The 20,761-nt window shown below is 38.9% G+C and overlaps 1 protein-coding gene across 1 annotated transcript in view; it reads left to right on the top strand.

Moving 5' to 3' along the window:
• Nucleotides 1–20,761, top strand: part of arhgap39 (Rho GTPase activating protein 39) — a 112,551-nt gene that overhangs the window by 89,887 nt on the left and 1,903 nt on the right. Inside the window, exons 3-10 of the mRNA XM_030132258.1 lie at nt 2,502–3,798; nt 7,945–8,109; nt 9,775–9,960; nt 11,985–12,198; nt 14,425–14,498; nt 16,833–17,032; nt 17,798–17,889; nt 18,007–18,176. Coding sequence (XP_029988118.1) covers nt 2,502–3,798; nt 7,945–8,109; nt 9,775–9,960; nt 11,985–12,198; nt 14,425–14,498; nt 16,833–17,032; nt 17,798–17,889; nt 18,007–18,176 — 2,398 coding nt within the window. The remainder of the gene's footprint in view (nt 1–2,501; nt 3,799–7,944; nt 8,110–9,774; nt 9,961–11,984; nt 12,199–14,424; nt 14,499–16,832; nt 17,033–17,797; nt 17,890–18,006; nt 18,177–20,761) is intronic.

Raw genomic sequence — 20,761 nt, 5'->3', positions numbered from 1 at the left:
GTGAAAGTGAAGTGATGAGGTAAAGGTCTATTGCTACCACAGACTGATGTTTGGTGGATTTTTAGCAGCGAGTGTCCCTACATCACAGAAGAATTTCCCTTAACGCTCTCCAAAATCCCTGTTCCTAAAATGAACTGTGGTGATATTTACATGCCCTCATTCTGTAAAAGACAGAATCCATACTAAGCTGTTTACATGGTTAATGAAAGTGAATATTCCATTAATATTCCTGTTTACATGCAGCTGCGCATATTTAGATTAACTCTGCCCTACTAACATGTTTACATCAAAATATGAAAAAAATTAGCTGGAGCCTTTTGCACCGAAATATAAAGTTTAGCTAGTTTTCCTCTGGTAGTGGACTTGATCAAACATGTTTTTGTTCATTTCCAAAAACTTGTCATTACAAAGGTATTTGACCATGTGACAAATCTTCAAAGTTAGGGATGTGCCACTAGTAATACTATTTATTACCATATAAATAGTAAATAATTTAATATTTACTCATATATTTAATAGTACAACAGTACGCTAAATATATAATTTTATTGTTTTTCGTTAGGGTTCAGGTCTGGACACTGTAAGTGGTCTTCTTTTCATGTTTCTTCAGAGTTCTAGGCTCTCTGAATTATAGCTCACTATTTTGCTGGGGCCACTCGTCACTTACCTCCAGAACTGCTGACATTTTTTCCCCCAAATTTAGTTTTTGATTGTTACTGTAACACGAAGGGTACAGTTAACATGTAACATACAAAGCGGCAGCTACTCCAAGTGCACCTCCAGTATAATCACTGAAATTGGCTCCACTCAGTGAGAGCAACAGTGATGTGTTGCATATCAGCCATGGAGGTTCACACTGCAAACATAAATATAGACCAGTGTTGTATTGATATTGATGTGGGCACATCAATGGTCTTAACCCTCAAACACCTAAACAGCAGCCAGCAACCAAAAGCATCTACTGATCTAAAATGTTTCATAACTTTTAAACCATTAATCCTATTAATATAGTGAAATGATTGAGCTAAAATGCAGCATCTCTGAATGTCATTGTCATCAGATATGACCCATTTGGACACTCAAAGCCTCTAGTGAACATGGAAACACTGTCATCTTCTGCATCATTCATTCACCAATCAAACTCATGTAGTTTGAGAAATGACAGTGCATGTAGACATAATATATTTACAGAAAAATCCACTTTTTCTACAATTTTTTCTGTTTTGATGGAGTAATCTTTGAATTGACCCTCTAATGAACATCTACGTGGCCAGGGAATTAAATATGGGCAAAAACCTGATTTCATTGCAAAATGTTAAATGCAGAGTATAATAATGTAAATACTGATAAATCACTTACAAAATGTTACATGTAGAGAAAAATTCATTGGGAAGTGACCTCAAAAATGGAGCTAGGGCTTTGCCCATAAAGACCCAGTGCTACTTTTGTGGCAGTTCCCAAATAAATTTTTCTCTACATTTAACATTTCGTAAATGATTTTTCATAATTTATTATCATATTATCCTCTGTATTTTCCTACATTAAATTTACTGATCATGTAGATTTTCATAAAAAGCTCAGATCAAAGTTGAGGGTTATTATATCAGAAACAGAGAAAACTGGGGAAAAAGTGACTTTTCCAGCAAAGATATCAATAACTGAACATAAAAAATACAAATAAATAGTAAAATAATAAAAATAAAATCATTGATCAAACTCCATGGGTTTTACTGATGAATCAATGTTGCAGAAGATGACAATGTTCACATGTTCACTACGGAGCCTCTGAACATCCAAATGGGTCATATCTGATGGCCATGAAAAGATGACAAACTGCATTTTGCACCAATTATTTACATGTATTGATAGGATTAATGGATCAACAGGTATTAAACATTTTACATCAATAGATGCTTTTGGTCACCACTAGATGTTTAGGTCTTTATGGGTTAAAGGTTAAAATTGCTGTATTTCAGTAAACTAACAGTATAGAGAAAATGGGTTTGATTAGGAGTATTATTCCTTACGCAGTCTTTATACGTCATATTATCAAAATTACACAATTTTTGTCAAAGCAATTACTGTGCAAGATCAAAAACTAAAGATACAACAAAACTTCAAAACAAAAGCTGATCATCTATGTTTTATCGCCCGAACCAATGTACATTTGCTGCATGGTTCTCCAGTAAAAAGAATCATTCTGTGGCACATTTGCTCTGTGAACAGTCTACAAACTTCATGTTCAATGTAGCTCGAGCATAAGTCATTAGTATTCATAGAACATAACACTGTAGAACACATACTTTGACAAAAGGTTGAAGATTATTACTGCTGCCACAGGTTTATGAGGAGGAAACATGTAGGCAGCATGAAGAGCACACTGGGCTTTAATAATGCAGTTAATGATATCAGGCCGTGCAGAGTGAATGTGACAGACAGCTCTTTATCACAATGCCCTCCTGACACTTAATTAAATCTTCTCCCCTCTTTTCTCCTCTCAGGACTTCTCCCTTCAGGTGGAACACTGGTACAAAGGAGCGGATGCTGATTAAGGTAACGGACAGGGAGCCCAGCTTTTTGGCCCACCAGGGAAATGGCTACTCCCCGTGTGATCCCCCCACCACACCCGGAGCCCCCTCTGGAGGAGGCACCACCTCACGCACCCGCCGATCCTCTGGAGGTAACCCCCCCTCTGAACCCGATGGCTCCCCTGTTCTCTACGCTGACCGCCGCCAGTCTCCCTTCCTGAAGCGGGCCGAGCTGGGGGGATCGGGCACCCACCGTCGCTCCTCAGCAGACTCTCAGCCCCCGTCGCCCCGCTACGCCTATGAACCCCCACTTTATGAGGAGCCGCCCTCGGAGTACCAGCCCCCTCCCATCTATGAAGAGCCCCCCACTGACATGCACCTCTCAGATTCATCCTTCTATGGCACTGGCAAGTCCCCCGCTCGCAAGTCCTCAGCCCCCCTCTATCATTCCCCTAAGCAGGGCCAGTCTCCTTATGGCCAGCTGGTTCTGACCCGCCAGAAGTGTCCTGAGAAGACGCAGAGTCTGGAATACAGTCCTGTGGGGAAGGAGTACGTCAAGCAGCTGGTCTACGTAGAGCAGTCGTCCTCCAGTCCTCGCTTTAAGACTGCAGACCGCCTGCTCCGTTATGGAACCACAGGGGGTTACGGTGGCTCCTATGGGGGGTCCTACACTCTGCAGCACAGCCAGTCTCTGATCAGAGACCCCCGCCTACTGCTGGACTACAGTGGCGAGGGTGGTGAAGGAGGCCAGAGGCTGCTTTATGAGGACTCCATATCCTGGTCGTCAAGCCAGACCCACACTCTGTCATCCTCTTCCACAGGCGGCCCCGGGGCGTTCTCCCCTGGTGGAAACCGCAAACGAAAGAGCCGCAAGCCGTCCCTCCCCCAGGAGCTGGCACGCTGTGGGCCCCCCGAAGGAGAACTGGCAGGAACGGCGTCCGAGGCCATGCTGGCTCAGGCTAGGCTGGCATGGGAGGCCCAGCAGGTGATGAAACAGAGGAGCAGTTGGGACTCAGGGCAGGGAGGTGGAGGGTCGGGGCCGGGCGGTGGCTCCAAAGATGGGTATGAGAGCGATGGGGCGGTGCCTCTGCCATTACCGGGGCCCGTGGTGAGGGCATTCAGTGAGGACGAGGCACTGGCGCAAAGTGATGGTCACCACTGGAAACGCAGCACCTTCGACCGCCTCGGCTTCTCTCAGGCCCTGCTGGAGAAAAGCCTCTCTGTCCAGACCAACCTGGCCTCCCCAGAGCCTTACCTCCACCCCTCACAGGTACTGTTGCATGCTGGGACACCACATACATATTTAAGAATTGTTTCGCTATATTTATGTATGCACTATAAAATAAATTATGATAGAGGTCAGTTCATACTCATATCAGAGCTAATGCGTATCACAGTATAGTAGTTCACAAAATATATACCATTTCCTCATTGATTTTCAGTGATTTGATATAAAATGGGTCATGTATTATATCAGTGTGCACTACCTGGGAATAACCAATATGAAATGATAGACATTTTTACATTGCCATATCGTACAGCTCTGTCCATCTCCTGGAGATTAAAGTTAACTTTTTTCATCAGCCACAACATCAGAGGATTGTGAGGTTATAAGGATGTTGGTTTAATCACAGGCATCTTGTCTGTTTTTTTTTGTCAGTGAACCATCCTGCACAATGTCAGTCACACAAATAATTTATTACTTCTGGACAATACAATACCTTAAAGTACGCTGACTGTTGTCCAGTGAACCCCCTCCTCCCTGTCATTTATCCTCATCTCCTGTAGCCGCTAGCAGGACTCCTGTATATGTATCTATTTCTTGGGTTAATAAAGTTAAGAGCTGGAATTTTGTCCAGTGAGTACTTGATGAACTCAGGCTCTGCTGTCGTCCTGTGTTCCAGCCCTAGCCTGCTGTAAAGCCCAGGATGCTGGGCCCTTTGATGGGTTTACGTAATAGTCCCACTGCTGCTGGGTTGAGCCTGTCACTCCACCTACAGTAGCATCATGCGCAGGAAACACACACATGCGTAACAGTTTCTATTTACTGTAGCAGCTGCTTTCAAAGTATTACTCAGTGTAGATGTGTCCATGGTGCATCTCTGTAAGAAAATGGATCTATCTGTTAGTCCCTGTTACATTTAAGATGTGACACCTGAGGAGTTACAAACTTGGATGGAACAATAAAGTGAAATGATATTGGTGGCCAAAGGTCAAAGTCGGTGTGACTGAGGGCTGGGCAATATATCAAATTAATTAGAATAATCAAGGTTTTTCCTTCTGGTTATAGTGGGAAAATATCTAAACTAGAAAATTGGGGTTATTTCTCTTATTGCTTTACAAAACTTCTAAATGCAACCTGTCTATCTCCAGTCATAGTTTTAAGAAAGAAAGATTATTGATGAATTACTTTTTGCATTATGTTCATGTAACCAGAAAACAATTGATTAAAATTGTACATTACACTGAAAGAAAGCGAGATTTATTTTTTTGCCATATCCTCCAGCCCTATGTATCTGTTCATTATTCAGGGTTCCTGCAGGGTCTTAAAAAGTCTTAAAAGTCTTGAATCTACAAATCTGCATTTAATACCTTAAAAAAAAAGTCTTAAAAAGGTTTTAAATTTGATATGGTAGGTCTTAAGTTATGTTGCCATAAACATGTTGGCTGTATTGTGTTTAAATGTGTCTGTGAAATGTCCAAGATGCAAAGAAAGTAACATTGGTCTACTCAGTTCCACCTGTTCCAACCCGACGATTTATAATGAAATTAGGAACCAATTTTGGCTAACTTTGCAGCCCCCGGTGAGAAATGACTTAGAACAATGGGAATCAAGGCGTTGGAGTAAATCAATACATTTTCCTAAATTCTAGGAGTCATGAATTTTTGCCAGTATGTGAAACAGGCTGTGAAATGAGCATTAAATTCTGTTCTAAGTACTCTTAAAAAGATCTTAAAAAGTCTTAAATTTAAGTTGTAGAAACCTGTAGGAACCCTGATTATTATGAGCTTGATATCTCAGGAACATCTTGAAGGAATGTCAGATTTGGTACCAACATTCACTTTGACTCAAGGATGAACTGATTAGATTTTGGTCAAAGGTCAAGGTTGTCGTGACCTCGTAAAACTGCTGGAGGATCAGTGGATGGCATCACAATGGCTTTGTCCAATTTCTCAGTTTATCATGAAGCTTAGAGTGTGGGGCTGCTGCTAAAGATTATTAATATACTCATTATTTTGTACATTATTCAATGAAATCAGTTGTCTTCAAGATTCAGATGTCTTTTTTTAAAGCAGCAAAAAAAAAAAGGCAAAAGCATTCAGTTCATGCACAGAAAAACCAAACCAAAACTTCATATTTTCACATTTAATATGCAAAAACCCCTAAAATATTTACTTAAAAATAATCCATAATTCAGCTGTCATTTTTAAAGTCCATTAATAGACTTATTGTTGTAGCTGCAGGCAAAAATCTGTTGTGTAAAAATGTGTAAATGCAAAGTATGTTGGCTTAAAGTACAGATATTCTGTGTTATTCATGTGGGATTAGTGGTTGTTTCCCTTTGCCACAGGAGCATGGGATTTGTGCTTCATCCACTGCTAGAGTTAAGACTGTAATGTTTGTTTCACTGGCACTAATTATAAAAGTAAGAAAATGTCTGCATGTCAGGAATGTCCAGCTTCACAGTGAGTTAGTTTAGCACACAGCTGGCCCAGCCTGTATTACCTCTCATACATATTAATTTTTCCTTGTTTAAGTGTGATGTGAAGAGAAGGACATGAAATGAAGACATAAGAGCTGGTTGGTATGACATGTGCCTTTATCTGAGGCCTCAGAGGCTCTGACAGATAAGGCGACAGGAAGCACTAAGCCAAAAGGAAAATAGGCTGTCGCTGCCTCTCTGTCTTTTTTTCCTCAACACTGCAACGACATAGTTTAAAGCCAAGAGTCTGAGGAAAGGAATCTGTTGACAGGATCCTCCATTAGAAGAGCAGTAGAAAAATGACTGAGGACAGTGTGGAGGATGAAATTAAATGAGCAGGCAGCAACAACAGAGAAGGACTGCGGATGCCAGGGCAGCTGTTATGTAAAACTGCAGCCATCATTACTGGAAATGAATGTCACAACAGTCACCGGGGAGGTGGTAGCAGAGGAAATTCTCAGTTATTGCAACTTTCTATAGCTTATTGAATAAAGAGACAGCTCAGTATTGATGGAGACACTTGTTAGCTCAGTATGGTGGTTAAAGGATTTAAGTTAAGTTCACTGTTATATGGGTGGCTGTTGCGCTATGACAGTAGCTTCTAGAGAAAGTGAAAACATAAAAGACAAGAAAATCCACATCTTAAGGTGCTTTTTCTCACCTTGATACTAGAATTTTTGAAATAAAGTATGGATTTCTGACAGTACTTCAGAAGGGTCAAATACTGTTTGTGTAGTACAGGGTGGGGAAGCAAAATTTACAGTGAACATTTAGTTGTGTTTTTTCTCAGCAGGCACTACGTCAATGGTTTTGAAACCAAACATATATTGATGTCATAATCATACCTAACACTATTATCCATACCTTTTCAGAAACTTTTGCCCATATGAGTTATCAGGAAAGCAAACGTCAAAGAGTGTGTGATTTGCTGAATGCGCTCATCACACCAAAGGAGATTTCAAAAATAGTTGGAGTGTCCATAAAGACTGTTTATAATGTAAAGAAGAGAATGACTATGAGCAAAACTATTACGAGAAAGTCTGGAAGATACTATTAAAGAAGAATGGGAGAAGTTGTCACCCGAATATTTGAGGAACACTTGCACAAGTTTCAGGAAGCGTGTGAAGGCAGTTATTGAGAAAGAAGGAGGACACATAGAATAAAAACATTTTCTATTATGTACATTTTCTTGTGGCAAATAAATTCTCATGACTTTCAATAAACTAATTGGTCATACACTGTCTTTCAATCCCTGCCTCAAAATATTGTAAATTTTGCTTCCCCACCCTGTATGTAGAGCCACCTTATTGTTAGACCAGTTTTGGCTTGTTGCTGTCATCAAGATCATACTAGTAGTGTTGCTGGAGTCTTGCCCTCTTTAGAAACCTCAAAACAATCAGCTGAAGGTGACACTTTAGAGAAACTATATCCAGCCTCTGCAGGGAGAAGATGTTTTTAAATGATGATGCCAACTTGTCTGTGAAGAGCTGCGTCGTGTTCCTTAACTATGTTATTCCTCAGTGCCTTGATTGAAATAAATGGACCCTTTGTTAGACTGAAATAACCTTGTGGATATTGACGTATTAACACGTCAGTCATAATCCTCTCCTGTGCGCCAGGGAAACTCTCAGTTCTTTAAGTGTTCTGCAGCAACACTGAAATGAATAGCAATTTCTGTTTCTTCTTTCCATCTCCATCTTTCTTCTTCTCAGTCGGAGGACCTCGGAGCCTGTGCCCAGTTTGAAGCCAGTCGAAATGCCAGGAATATGATGCCAAGCGCCAGCTGTGGCGTTTTCCCTGAGTTCACCCTGAGAAAACCCTCGTCAGAGACTGATATTGAGAACTGGGCATCGAAGCACTTCAACAAACATACACAGGTACTGATGTGGATGTGTGTATGTGAATTAGAATGGCATAACCATCTCACACATCAGGATATGTCTGCTTTCTTTCATCCTGTCTTCTGTAGGTATTATTTCAGTAGTTAATTATCATATTAACTCTGTTTTTAAAGAGGCAATCCACTGACTGAGTATATGAAGATCTGTAGACGTCATCAAGATTATTTTGCTTAGACAAGTAAACTAGAAGCAGCTGCTGCTCATGATAAGTTTGAAAGATGTGGAAATTTACCAGGAAGGATCAAACTACCCATATTTGTAGGCCTCTGTTATAATCATGCTGCCAGAAAAACTCAGTAGGTAGCATGACAAAGTAACTGAGATTACAACACAGCTAACAATTACTGCTAACCTAAATGGATTATAAGTAAAGGATATGCTGACATGGTAATACATTAGCATACAGCATTATTTACATGCTAACATGATCAAACATTAGCATGTAATCTTATTTAAAATTAGCATCACTGCTAATCCATAGAAATTCTATTAGATTTTTAATATGTAAAAGGTGTATATGCAAAACATGGTTTAAGTCTGTTTTATGCTGAGTTGGTCTTCTGTTGTTTTTTAGCTTAGGGTTTAAGAAATCAGTATACAGGTTCTTATTATAAATGTAGGCAGCTGGGGCTGTTTTTAGTTTAACTGAACATTGAAAAATGACCTGCTAACACAAAATAGACTCCAACATAAACTTCACCTAAGCACACAAGCATCCACAAACCTCCTCAGATATTGGACCTTAAATGTCACTGACACTGACTAACTAACATTTTGCATAGAAAGTATTTTTAAGTCACTGGAAAAAAATTAAACAACCAAAAAATAGTCAGATTTTGACTGTAGAAGTATAAAACACGATTGTGCTTCACTCAGTGTCTTTACTACTGAGCTCCTCTTTCCCATTAGTCATGAGTGAGTAGTAAGTAGAATACTAATACTGTGTGTTACTATAAATACAGATCGATTAATAGAAGCAATGTAATTATCAACCATTTCTACTGACTTAAATCAGAGAACACAGCAATGATAATCCATATGTTTTCTGTGTATTTACTGTCAAAACATTTTTCAACACACTTGTAACTGTGCGAACCCTTATTTCTCTCTTTTTGATTCATGTGAACTGTAGTTTTAATCCCCCAGATACTGTACATAAAAAGAGCAAGTGTATCGAATGCTTTAGGTGTTTTATGGGATTTTACATGATGTAACCCTAAAGCTGGATTACGACCCAGGCAAACTGGGACCACAGAGCCCAAAAGGTTCCAGGATTACATTGGGGCAGGTGATTTGTGTCTGTTAATAGAAATAGTGTTTGCGTATTGAGTTGTCTGACATTTCTGAAACCGTAAGATGGCCTTGCATGTCATTTTTCCCACAGGAGCCTCCTCAGCAGTCTTAACACCCCCCCCAATAGGCCCTTAAACCTTTATTTGTTCAGATATTTTATGAGACAGATGTTTCCTACCACATTTAATCAAGCTCTACTTTTTATCTGCCCTATTCATGCAGTTGTTTGTATTTTGACATTCTGTTTGTTTGTAGCATTTGGAGGGAGTTAAAAGAGCATCTGTCCTCTTGGTTTGTCTTTTTCTCTGCCGGTCAGTCAGCCAGTCTTTTGTTTTTCTTTTCTTTCAGGGTCTGTTTAGGAGAAAGGTGTCCATTGCCAACATGCTGGCCTGGAGCAGTGAGCCCATCAAGAAGCCCATGATCGTCACCTCGGACCGCTCCGTAAAGAAGGAGGCAGTGGACATCTTCAAACTCATCCAGACCTACATGGGAGACCGTCGGTCCAAAGTAGATCCCCTCTCTGTGGCTCTGGAGGTCGGTAGACTGCTTGAATCTCTGCTCTGTCCTGACTATATCAAACCAGGAAGTCCTCACTGATTCTGTCATGTCTTACCTTGGTATCTCTCAGTTCTGCGTGTCCATGTCTTTGTTGTGACACATTGTTACATGAGGACCCTTAGGAGCCACAGTCTCAGCAGGAAATAACTTGACTGCTGTAATAAGAAGATGATGAGCACCAGCTGTTTCCTAAATACATCAGATGAATTGATTCAAGGCAACACATGCAGGCCAGAAGGTGCCAGGCTTTGGTGAATTGGCTGAAATTTGAGACTTATTTGGTAACTGAACTTCAGTTAACCTCAAACAGACAGAAAAAAGAGAAAAGGAGCAGGAAAAGATGAGAGTGAGTGTGGGTATGAACAGAAGGACAATGTTTTTATAGGTTGTGTCGATACTATATGCAGCTTTATTTGATACATCAGTAAAGTGTGAATTGTCTTGTAGAGTAGAATTCCTGCTAAAGGGCTCATCAGCGATACATCTGTAGACATATTTAACAGACAGGGAATGCACATGTCAAAGCACCACTAACATTTAGTTGGTCAGTCCATCACTCAGGACCAGATCAAAAACTGGTCTTTGATTCTTTAAGTATTGAAACTAAAACAAACTTTACAGACCAGCAGTTTCCAGGGATCTACTATTCCATCCTATTAAGAACTTCTCGGTTCAACTGGACTAGTTTAGCTCTTTTGAAAACGTTTCATCTCTCATCCAAGAGATTTCTTCAGAACTGAAGATAAAACATTTTCAAAAGAGCTAAACTAGTCCAGTTGAACCGAGAAGAACTTCCAAGAAGAACGATGACCTGGGCAAATGAGAGCCTACACAGACAGCCTATTAAGAAGTTTCCCTGAAGGATGAAATTGAATTTCCTGATGGATACTACTACCAACTAAAAAGCAGAACACAAAAATATAATTATTTTTCACTTTCGTTAACATTGGAAAGCCCCAGGTGCGATTAGAACTAATAATGATAAATGTTATATTTTCAGAAAAGGCCGAGGGGCTCTGGCAGTGCAGACCTCCAGTAGTGCAGAGTTTGTCCTGAATATTATTAAACCACAAACAAACCACAAATTATCAGCTATGTTTTCCTCCTTTTTCTCAGTTCGTGCCATTACCCGACTGCTACCATAGTAACAAAGGTCTCTTCTTACACTTCACTTTTTTTTTTTTTTACATTATTACATTTTTTGAGCTGTTGCTTATATAATGGAGCAAAAAAAATTTTTCAGAATAAAGTCAGTTTTTACAGGTTCTAGCGAGATCAATAAAGGTGCCACCCGTACATCATATGACAACAACGATAGCTCTAGACCTGTTGATTTCTAGCCAGTGTTCAGCACAAAAAAAAACAAATGTTTAAGATAATGAAATGAAGGACAAAGTGTGGGAGAGCATCAGGATAATGAGTCTCCGTGTGTGAATAGTTTGCTCTGTGTGGGACATTTTACATGGACATTAACACAGATGGACAGGAGAGAGATGGGCTGTATCTGAGGCTCCAAGTTCATTACTATTTCTGTGAAATACATATGCAGATGCTACTGTAGCTAAAGCACATCACAGCTGGTGTGAATGGTTCTGATGCAAAATGTTCATATGCAGATATCTCACACTTCCCCAGTTTGTATATTTGTCACATTTCCAGTTTGTAAAAAGGCCTTTAGTAGTGATTTGCAACTGAACGAGTCCCCCAGTGGCAGGATTAATCCAGAGTACATCCTATGTATGAGCCAGACTAATCAGTGTGTACAAGACTGGAGCATTTCACAGATTAATTATCACAGTGTGCTCTGTCATGACACCGTTATCCCTGTTAATGTGTGCCGGTCCTCTGGGACAGCTCAGATGTGTCCAGGACTCCATGAACCCTCTTTTATTGCCCTCCCACTGCCACATGTTCAGAGTCCTTTTCCTTTATAGAGAATCGTCGGAAGATACGTACCCTCCTCACACTGAGTGGGTGTGTCCTTTTTGTGCATCCTTCAGGTGGTGGTGCGTGGGTGGAGTAACCAGGGTTTGCGTGACGAGCTCTACATCCAACTGTGTCGTCAGACCACAGAGAACTTCCGCTACGACAGTCTGGAGCGAGGCTGGGAGCTGATGGCCATCTGCCTGGCCTTCTTCCCCCCGACGCCCCGCTTCCACACCTACCTGGAGGGCTACATCTACCGACACATGGATCCTCTCAATGACACCAAGGGTGAGGGAGGCCTTCAGGCTTTGCTCTAGAGTTTTAATTAATCTGAATTTCTCCTCACTACCAGATAATCAGATGTACTGTTAGTCTTGCCTTTTTCAGTTCCAGTACACTGCTGACAAGTCATCCACACACCTCTCCACAAATCTGTTATGCAACAGCTCAGAAATTAGTATTCTTCACTTCTGTTTGTTCACATTGAAGGACATGAATGCAGTCATATATTCTAGTGTTTTGGGCTCTACAACTCCAACCATGATCTAAAAGATTTCTCTGTTCAGTAACCAGTACCAAATGTATTTCATGCATATTTTAAAGTGTTTCCACAAGAAAATATTTGTGCAATGATTTGGAGGGGAAAAAAAAAATCTCAATTTTGCAGAAACTCTTTTGGTGATTCTTGCCTTTTTCCAAAAAACATTAATGCGTATAATGGGAAATAGCAATAGAAACTCAGTTCTGATGCAGCAAACATTCAACTGGGGTAACTTTTCTCCAGAGTCTTGAAAACAAGGTTGGTACTAGTAACAAGTAGTTTGATGAGGGGATCAGATTCCCTACTCTCAGCCATGAAATAAACATCTTAGCCAATTGGAATAATGGGATTGTAGTAAAATGAGGAAACATTGATTGTTTTGAGGGAATTTTGCAGATTCAAGCAATCAGATCTGTGATTTTGAGGCAACTAGTGGAAATATCTGAAGTGTGATATGTTTATTCAGTACAGTTCTGTGTATGTGAGGGTTAATGTTTACAAATCTGGTTCACAGTCTGAGGACAGAACAAGCTGAAACACCATTTTAGTAGGAAAATGAAAAGAGGACGCTCTTCTTCTAGTTTTTTTTTTTTTTTTTTTTTACAGACGTGTAGTGTAACTTGTATTGCTACCTTCTAATGACCTTATGCAGACTAGTTTATTTGCTCCAAACCCATTGGTGGAAACAAACATAAATCTTTTTTTCTTCCGATTTTTCACTTCATTTGACAAACACAGCTAATGAAATCATTACCTTGATTTCAGTGAAAATTTGTGGCATCTCAGTACAAATCCATTCTCTAAAAATACCCAGAGGAAGAACTTTATGAACTCCAAAAAGTTACTGACCACACAATTTTCCCTCTTAGCATTTATCAATGCACAAACACTGACTTTGCACTTTGAAGATCCTTGTAATGGGGGTATTGATCTAAGTTTCCCCGGCCCATGGAACACGTTGGTGGAATTCCAGGATGAAATATCAGAAACGAGGGAAACTGATACTGATACAATATTCAACTAGTTTACTGCTACGATTCTGAACAGAAAATCAATAGGTTACATTAAAGTCCAGTCCCATGTTGAATATATCGGTTGCTGTAGAAAGCTCCATATTGACAAAGATGAACATGCATAATGTCAGACAGAAGGTAGCATTCAGAACAGGCACAGAAGAGATGGGGACAACGCAGAAAGCAGAATGAAGCTCAGCTGGAGATCTGCTGTCCCCTATAGGTGAATAGCAGGAATAACATGAGTTCAGCGATTCAGAGGTAAAACAGGACAAACGGTTTTCAGTTTGTCCTTGGCACTGGCGTGTGTTCAATCAGACACCCAACACACTACTGCGTTTATCACTACTACTGTGGTTGTAATGTCGACAGATATGGAATCATTAAGAAGTACCAGCAGTTGTTCCAACTGCAAATATTAAACCACTGATATTTTCTATTTTATTTATGAATCTATTTGAGTATAATTCTGATGCAGCTTGATGGTTTTACATTGCTGCAGCTAATGCCAAACAAGTTTTAAATGATCAAATAATCAAAATAAATAAGTGATGGTTAGAAAAAATAAGAATAAATCATTTGTACTTCAGGACTATAAACAGATTTTAAAAAGGCTGTGACCAAAGAAACTCATTGGTGGGATAAAAAAAAAATCTAATTTCAAATGAGTAAATATTTGCATGTTTGGCCAAAGAGAATAAAAGGTGTTTGTAGTCATTTTTAAAGGATTAGCATGTCTTTATTTATCTGGCCCAATCTTTTTTTTTTATGTGAAAACACAGTTTAAATATTTTTACCTTGTGGAAAGTTCAGACTCTACAGTAAATGGGATAAAAATTACCCTGGATTATCTGCCCTCCTCTACTGCTCTCACATGTTAACACATTCCATGTCTCTAAAATGTTCCAAACAGGACCATTGTAGTTTATTTACTATTTTCTGTTTTTTGTTTTGCTCCAGGGGTGGCCATCAGCAGCTACGCCAAATACTGCTACAGGAAGCTGACAAAGGCTGCTCTGACCGGAGCCAAGAAGGTACAGATCTGTTTAATGTCGCTGCAGTTTTCCTCTAAAGGCTAAGTTGCTCTATTTATTTTCTTGGCAAAATAAACTATCTGTCCTAACAATGTGTACATCTGATTCCATAGTCCTGCTGATCTCAGCTACAAACTCATCCGTTTCTATTCAACAATAACTATAAATACAGATTTGGGTTGTTTTGTGCTTCAGTACTGGTCATAGTTCTGAACAGAGTCATTTTGTTTTAAAGTTTTCTGTTTTCATCCTGTTTTTGTGAAGGTAATATCTCAGGAACATCTTGAAGGTTTTTTTTTTTCTAATTTGGGACTAATATTTATTTTGACTCAAGGATGAATTGATTACACTCTGATGACACAAAGTCAGTGTTACTGTGACTGCACAAAATGTGTTTTTGGACATAACTTAAGAATTCATTCACTGATTCAATGACCTTGTTTTGCTGTAGTAAGTTAAAGCAGTGATGTGATACAATTTTATGTCTAAAGTCAGCTTCCCTGCACATTCATAATGGAATTTAAAAACACCTTTTTGTCCATACTCTGTAAAAAAAAAAAGTTCTGTTAGTGAAGGCAACATGTTTCTCGATGGAAAGGAATCATTTGAATCAGACATGTCAATATTACTTCAGTTTCACCATAAACTTCACTTAATGCCTTTCATCAAATGCTTTTAAACTCTTCACCCCTTGTTTGTCTGTAAACAATTTTTCAAGAATCTTATTCTCTGAAACGGTCAGTCAGAATGACTTGATATTTATTGTCGAACACTTTTGGAGTTAGGTCTACCCAGTATGTTCAAAGAATTGGGAAATATTGATTTTTCAATTTGTTTTATAATTTTTGAAATTTAAAAAATCCCCATTGGTTTATAATGGGACACATTTCAAAGTGCTAGAACTGAAAAACAGTTGAAGATATTGACATAATTACTATTGGCAATAGATAGGAGGTCACATATGGGCTTTCATTTGGTGCCATGACCTTTGACCTTGAGTGACCTTGAAAGATCAAACCCTAGGCCATCTATATCCATATTTCTACAAACTTCTTCTCCAAATCCGTCAGCCAGAATCAATTGAAATTCATAGCAGAGGTTCCTTTGGGTCTACCAAGTTTGTTCAAAGAATTGGGAAATATTGATTTTTGCATTTTTTTTAATGAATTTTTGAAATTTGTAAAATCCCTATTATAAGTGCTATAACTTCAAAACAGTCAAAGATATTGATATAATTACTATTGGCAATAGGTAGGAAGTCACATGTGGGCTTCATTTGGTGCCATGACCTTTGACTTTGACTGACCTTGAAAGGCCAAACGAATGTCAGTATCTTTAAATGTGCTGTTGTACTACAGGACCTTTGGTCCTATTTTTGTAGTTTACATTTTATCTTACAAAAACATTAGGTTGACAGGAGGAAACATGCATTTGTGGAAGTGTTTAAAATGGTGTATTAATTGACAACTGGTAGTGATTGTGGTGATTCATTTAGTTTAAGTTTGATTTTGAGAATTACTACTTTTAGTTTTTATTTTAGTTTTGGTGTTCAGTTTTTCAGGTGTCATGAGGAAACGTTGATTTGAAGAACGTAATAAAGGAAGGATGAATCAATACACAACATAAATAATTTGTAAAGTTACTGTTTGTTGAAGATCCCAGCTTGTGTAGAGCATTTATTTTGTGTCTAAAGAAAACCAAATCTATGCTGATATTCTTCTTGCAATTACTTATTTGTTTTAGAACACTTTACTCATTGCAGTTTTTATTTCAGAAAGCAAAGTAATGTTTTTTAACACTGGTTTTAGGTTTCTCAATTTGTCCAGATATAAAAAGACTGCCTATATATTTTGTTGACATGAGTTCAGTCGAAGATGATATGTGTAAATACTCCTGCATATGAGCCTGGTTTTATCATCAGGCCTCATTAATGTTGGACGTCGCTAATGGCAGCAAATCCCTACAGAAGGCTCCAAAAGCTGCTGGAAAGGCTTTTATAACGGTGGAATAATGACTTTGTGGCTGAAATCCTACATTTAACTGTCAAGTGTGTGTGTGCGTGCGTGTGTGTGTGTGTGTGTTGGCAGGCTATAGCCTAATGCAGCACCTGTGAAGCATGTAGTGCCAGGTTCTCCACAGTGCACTAACAGAGATGATTTGTCACCTTCAGGACTCCACAGAGCAGCTCGGTGTTTGACGCCTGTTAACCTCTAACAGCACATTAATGAGCTGTGTGTCCTGTGGAGGCGCCAATGTCTTTGTCAGTGACATGTGAACACCACACTCGTAACATGATGATCTTGAGCCCTCTTCTGTTTTTGTACGTCTCCTCAGGGTCTGCAGAAACCCTGTCTGGAGGAGATCCACCATGCCAGGAACGCCATCTTCAGTCCGTCCATGTTCGGCTCCTCCCTGGAGGAGGTCATGACCCTCCAGAAGGAACGTTATCCAGATCGCCAGCTGCCCTGGGTGCAGACCCGCCTCTCTGAAGAGGTCCTGGGTCTCAACGGAGATCAGACAGAAGGCATCTTCAGGTGGGTGAGACTAGGCCAAGGCTGGTGTTCAAAAAAGTATCATATCAGTGCTGACACTAATCCCTAAAAAGTTCCTAGAAATGCTTTTTATTTTACTTGTAATTGTGCTTTGCATTACAGTATTAATACATTTTATGTTTTAAAAGTTTGGCATTTTTTCCATACAGACTAGTTTTATACCATAAGAAACTATTTGTCTAAACTTCTACTTGTTGATATATATAAATATGTAAAAGCTATTAAATTCAGTGGAATGAAATAATCAGAACTCTTAACATTAGACAACTTATGTCATGTATGATGTCACCTCTGTTTGGAAATAAAATAGTCTGTTTATTGGTCTATTAATTGATCAGCTATTAAAAAAAAAAACAACTTTACACTTTTGTGACAATTCTGGCTATTTTCTCTCAGTACAATAACATTTTTAAAATATTTTTTGTTGTAAAATTGTTTTGATTAAAGGTTAGACAATAATAAATAACAAGCCCTTCAATGAACTGGTGACATGTCCAGGGGTTACCCTACCTCCACCACCCTCACGAGTTCTAAGTGGTTCAAAAAATGGATGGATAAATGAGAAACAAACAATTGGACTACCATGGAATAATAAAACTGTCCATAGACTGCAAGAAAGATGAAACCAGACCATAATCTCACTTATTGTAATATCTGGAAACAGAAATGTAGAATCATCTATAGGTTAAGTTTATATTCTACGTTGTTGGACCAAACTGTAACCAGCCTGTGACCTCTGACCCCTAGGGTACCAGGAGACATAGACGAAGTAAATGCCCTCAAGCTGCAGGTAGATCAGTGGAAAATTCCTACAGGACTGGAAGACCCACACATCCCAGGTAAGTCCCACGCTCACATTGAACAGACCTGCTGGTCAAACCCTGACCCTGTGGTCCTGGTTCTGCAGTTATGAGGAGCAGGTTGGTCTTAATCTGCATGTGTTTTTGTGTGTGCAGCGTCTCTGCTGAAGCTCTGGTACAGGGAGCTGGAGGAGCCACTGATCCCTCATGAGTTTTACGAGGAGTGTATCAGTCACTATGACAACCCAGAGGCAGCCGTCAACGTGGTGCTGGGGCTGCCGCACATCAACAAACTGGTGCTCTGCTACCTCATCCGCTTCCTACAGGTAACCACACAGTCACCGGCCAAAGCTAATGTCACCTAATGGTCTCTTCCCTGTCATTATCGTAGCCTCTTAAGCCAGTTCTGTCCGGGTTGCCATGGTAATACTATTTGTGACTTGTAGCAATATACACACACTATACATCCACGTAACCAGAAGAATGTCAGTTAACAGCTCAACAACATCACTTTTCAGAAAACAGAGGACAATCCAAAGAACAAGCACATAAATGGGCAAATATTGAAAACGAGCTAACAGTCTGAGACCAGTGTATGTCATGAATAATTTCATAAACATAACACCAACTCTGCAAACTGCCAAGCGAACACTAAGTACATCCAACAGTACAAGTATTATTTCTGTATTGCTAAAACTCACTAAACGAGCCAAAGAGGAGCAAAAAACAAATATCACATTATGAAGCAATGGTTATGTATTGCCTTATCTTTGCTCTTTTCTGATCATAACTTTGTTTTATATGAATTATTAACGTTCTGCTATTGCCTGATGTAGTTTTTGTGTGACATTAAAATGATTCCAACTGGACATAAACGACCCAGGGTTTAACAGGTTAAAGATGAGCCCTGACGTCATCGGCTCTTTACAGACCCCTTAAAACCCCCTGCTTCATCTCATGGATCTATTATGTCTCTTTGCTTTGCCAAGTTACCAGTTTTGAAGTTATTTTCACTCCAGGAGAATATGGATGGATAGTGAGAGTTACATTGTGACAGCAGGAATATAATAGGAATCAAAGAAAGAACAGAGAAGTGTTTGTCACTGTAGAGACACATCGAGCACCCACTGGCCTCATAACTTGTTGATTATCTGATGTCAGATTTGTCTGGGAATTTCGTTTTTTAACTAGAAAAGCACTCGGAGAGCGCAGACCCCCGCCAAGACAGATCAGTCCCGCCGCCTCCCCCCGATCACCACCAAAATTTTATCTTTTGTTCCTTGTGCCAGTATCAACATTTCCTGAAATTTTCATCCAAATCCATCCATAACTTTTTGAGTTATCTTGGACACAGACAGACAAACAAGCCAATCCCAGCAAGAACATAACCTCCTTGGTGGAAGTAATAATGATTATTACTGAGTCTTTTTACCTGCTGCTGCTCACTGTAAAGAATGAATGGAATAAGAAAAGAAACTTTATGGACTGGTCCATGTAAAAACAGGGATTTGTCAATTTGGCATGACCTGTTGATTTTAGTGAATATTTTGAAGCATCTCCTTTATCTCACAAGAGGAGCTTCTTAATTGAAACCCCTCATATTTCACTAGTCTACAAGTAAAATACCCTCAGAGTAAAAGTAGTGAAATTAACCAAGAGTGACTCATTAAAAAAGAAAAATTAAATACACTTTTCAGATTCTTTCTAGTAGAAGATTTATAAATCTGTTGTATAAATGTACATAAACTAATGTATACTATAGTGCAAAAAACACAATCTCAAATATTATCAGGAAATATTCATGGAAAAAGTCTTTTGTGTTTCGAAAAGTGTGGCTGCATTAGACAGACACAAAAAAAATGCAAATTATTTCATTTCATTGATTGTTCACAAGAAAAAATAATGAAACTAAATTCTTGACAGTTTCAACATGGACGTGTTTCATTAATTTGTTGAAACATCCAGTTTAGACCTCGATGGAACAGAGCATGTGCAGAAGGAAACTTGTGGATTTGGAGAATGGAACAATACTTGGCAGAGTTTAATGACTTAAGGTTCTTAATGCAATATATCACAAATACATGGGATGAACAAAAACGTTTTGCCACCACTGTATGTATAACACTTTATCACATACATTCAAGACATCAGTTAACCAGTACTTCTGTCGTTTGTTTTCAAATTTATCTTGTTAATCCATAAAGACCCAGTGTGATTTTTGTGGTAGACCCCAAATCAATTTTTTCCTCTATTTAACCTTTCTTAAGTGATTTTTCACCGTTTATTGTAATAAATGGTATTTTGTGAATTTTCAGTGAAACTCAAATATTTTTTTAAGTTTAATTTACTGATCATGTAGATCAGGGGTCTCAAACTCATTTTAGTCCAGGGGCCACATTCAGCTAAATTTGATCAGAAGTGGGCCAGACCAGTAAAATAATAGCATAATAACCTAATAATGACAACTCAGAATTTTTGTCTTTGTTTTAGTGCAAAAAAAATCCCCATTAAATTATGAAAATACTTACTTTTATAAACTATCCAAACAAAAAAATTGTGAATAACCTGAAAAAACTATATTTGTTCAGGTTATTCACATTTTATTGTTACAGGATGGTTTGTAAATGTAAATAATTTCATAATTTAATGTTATTTTTTGCACTAAAACAAAGACAAAAATATGAAGTTGTCATTATTATCACATCCAACCAAGAAGAAAATATGGAGTTATGGAGTCATTATTTTTTGTAGGTTTTTATGCTGTTATTATTTTACTGTAGATCATATTGGTCTGTATGTGGAACCTGAACCTGATAAGTTCACAGCATTGACTGTGGGACTTTTGCACTTTGCAAATTCATCCCAGGGGCTGGATTGGATCCTTTGGTGGGCCACATTTGGCCCCTAGGCT

Source organism: Sphaeramia orbicularis, chromosome 4 (assembly GCF_902148855.1).
Source record: "Sphaeramia orbicularis chromosome 4, fSphaOr1.1, whole genome shotgun sequence".
Classification (NCBI taxonomy): Eukaryota; Metazoa; Chordata; class Actinopteri; order Kurtiformes; family Apogonidae; genus Sphaeramia; species Sphaeramia orbicularis.
This window is presented reverse-complemented; position numbering and strand designations above follow the sequence as displayed.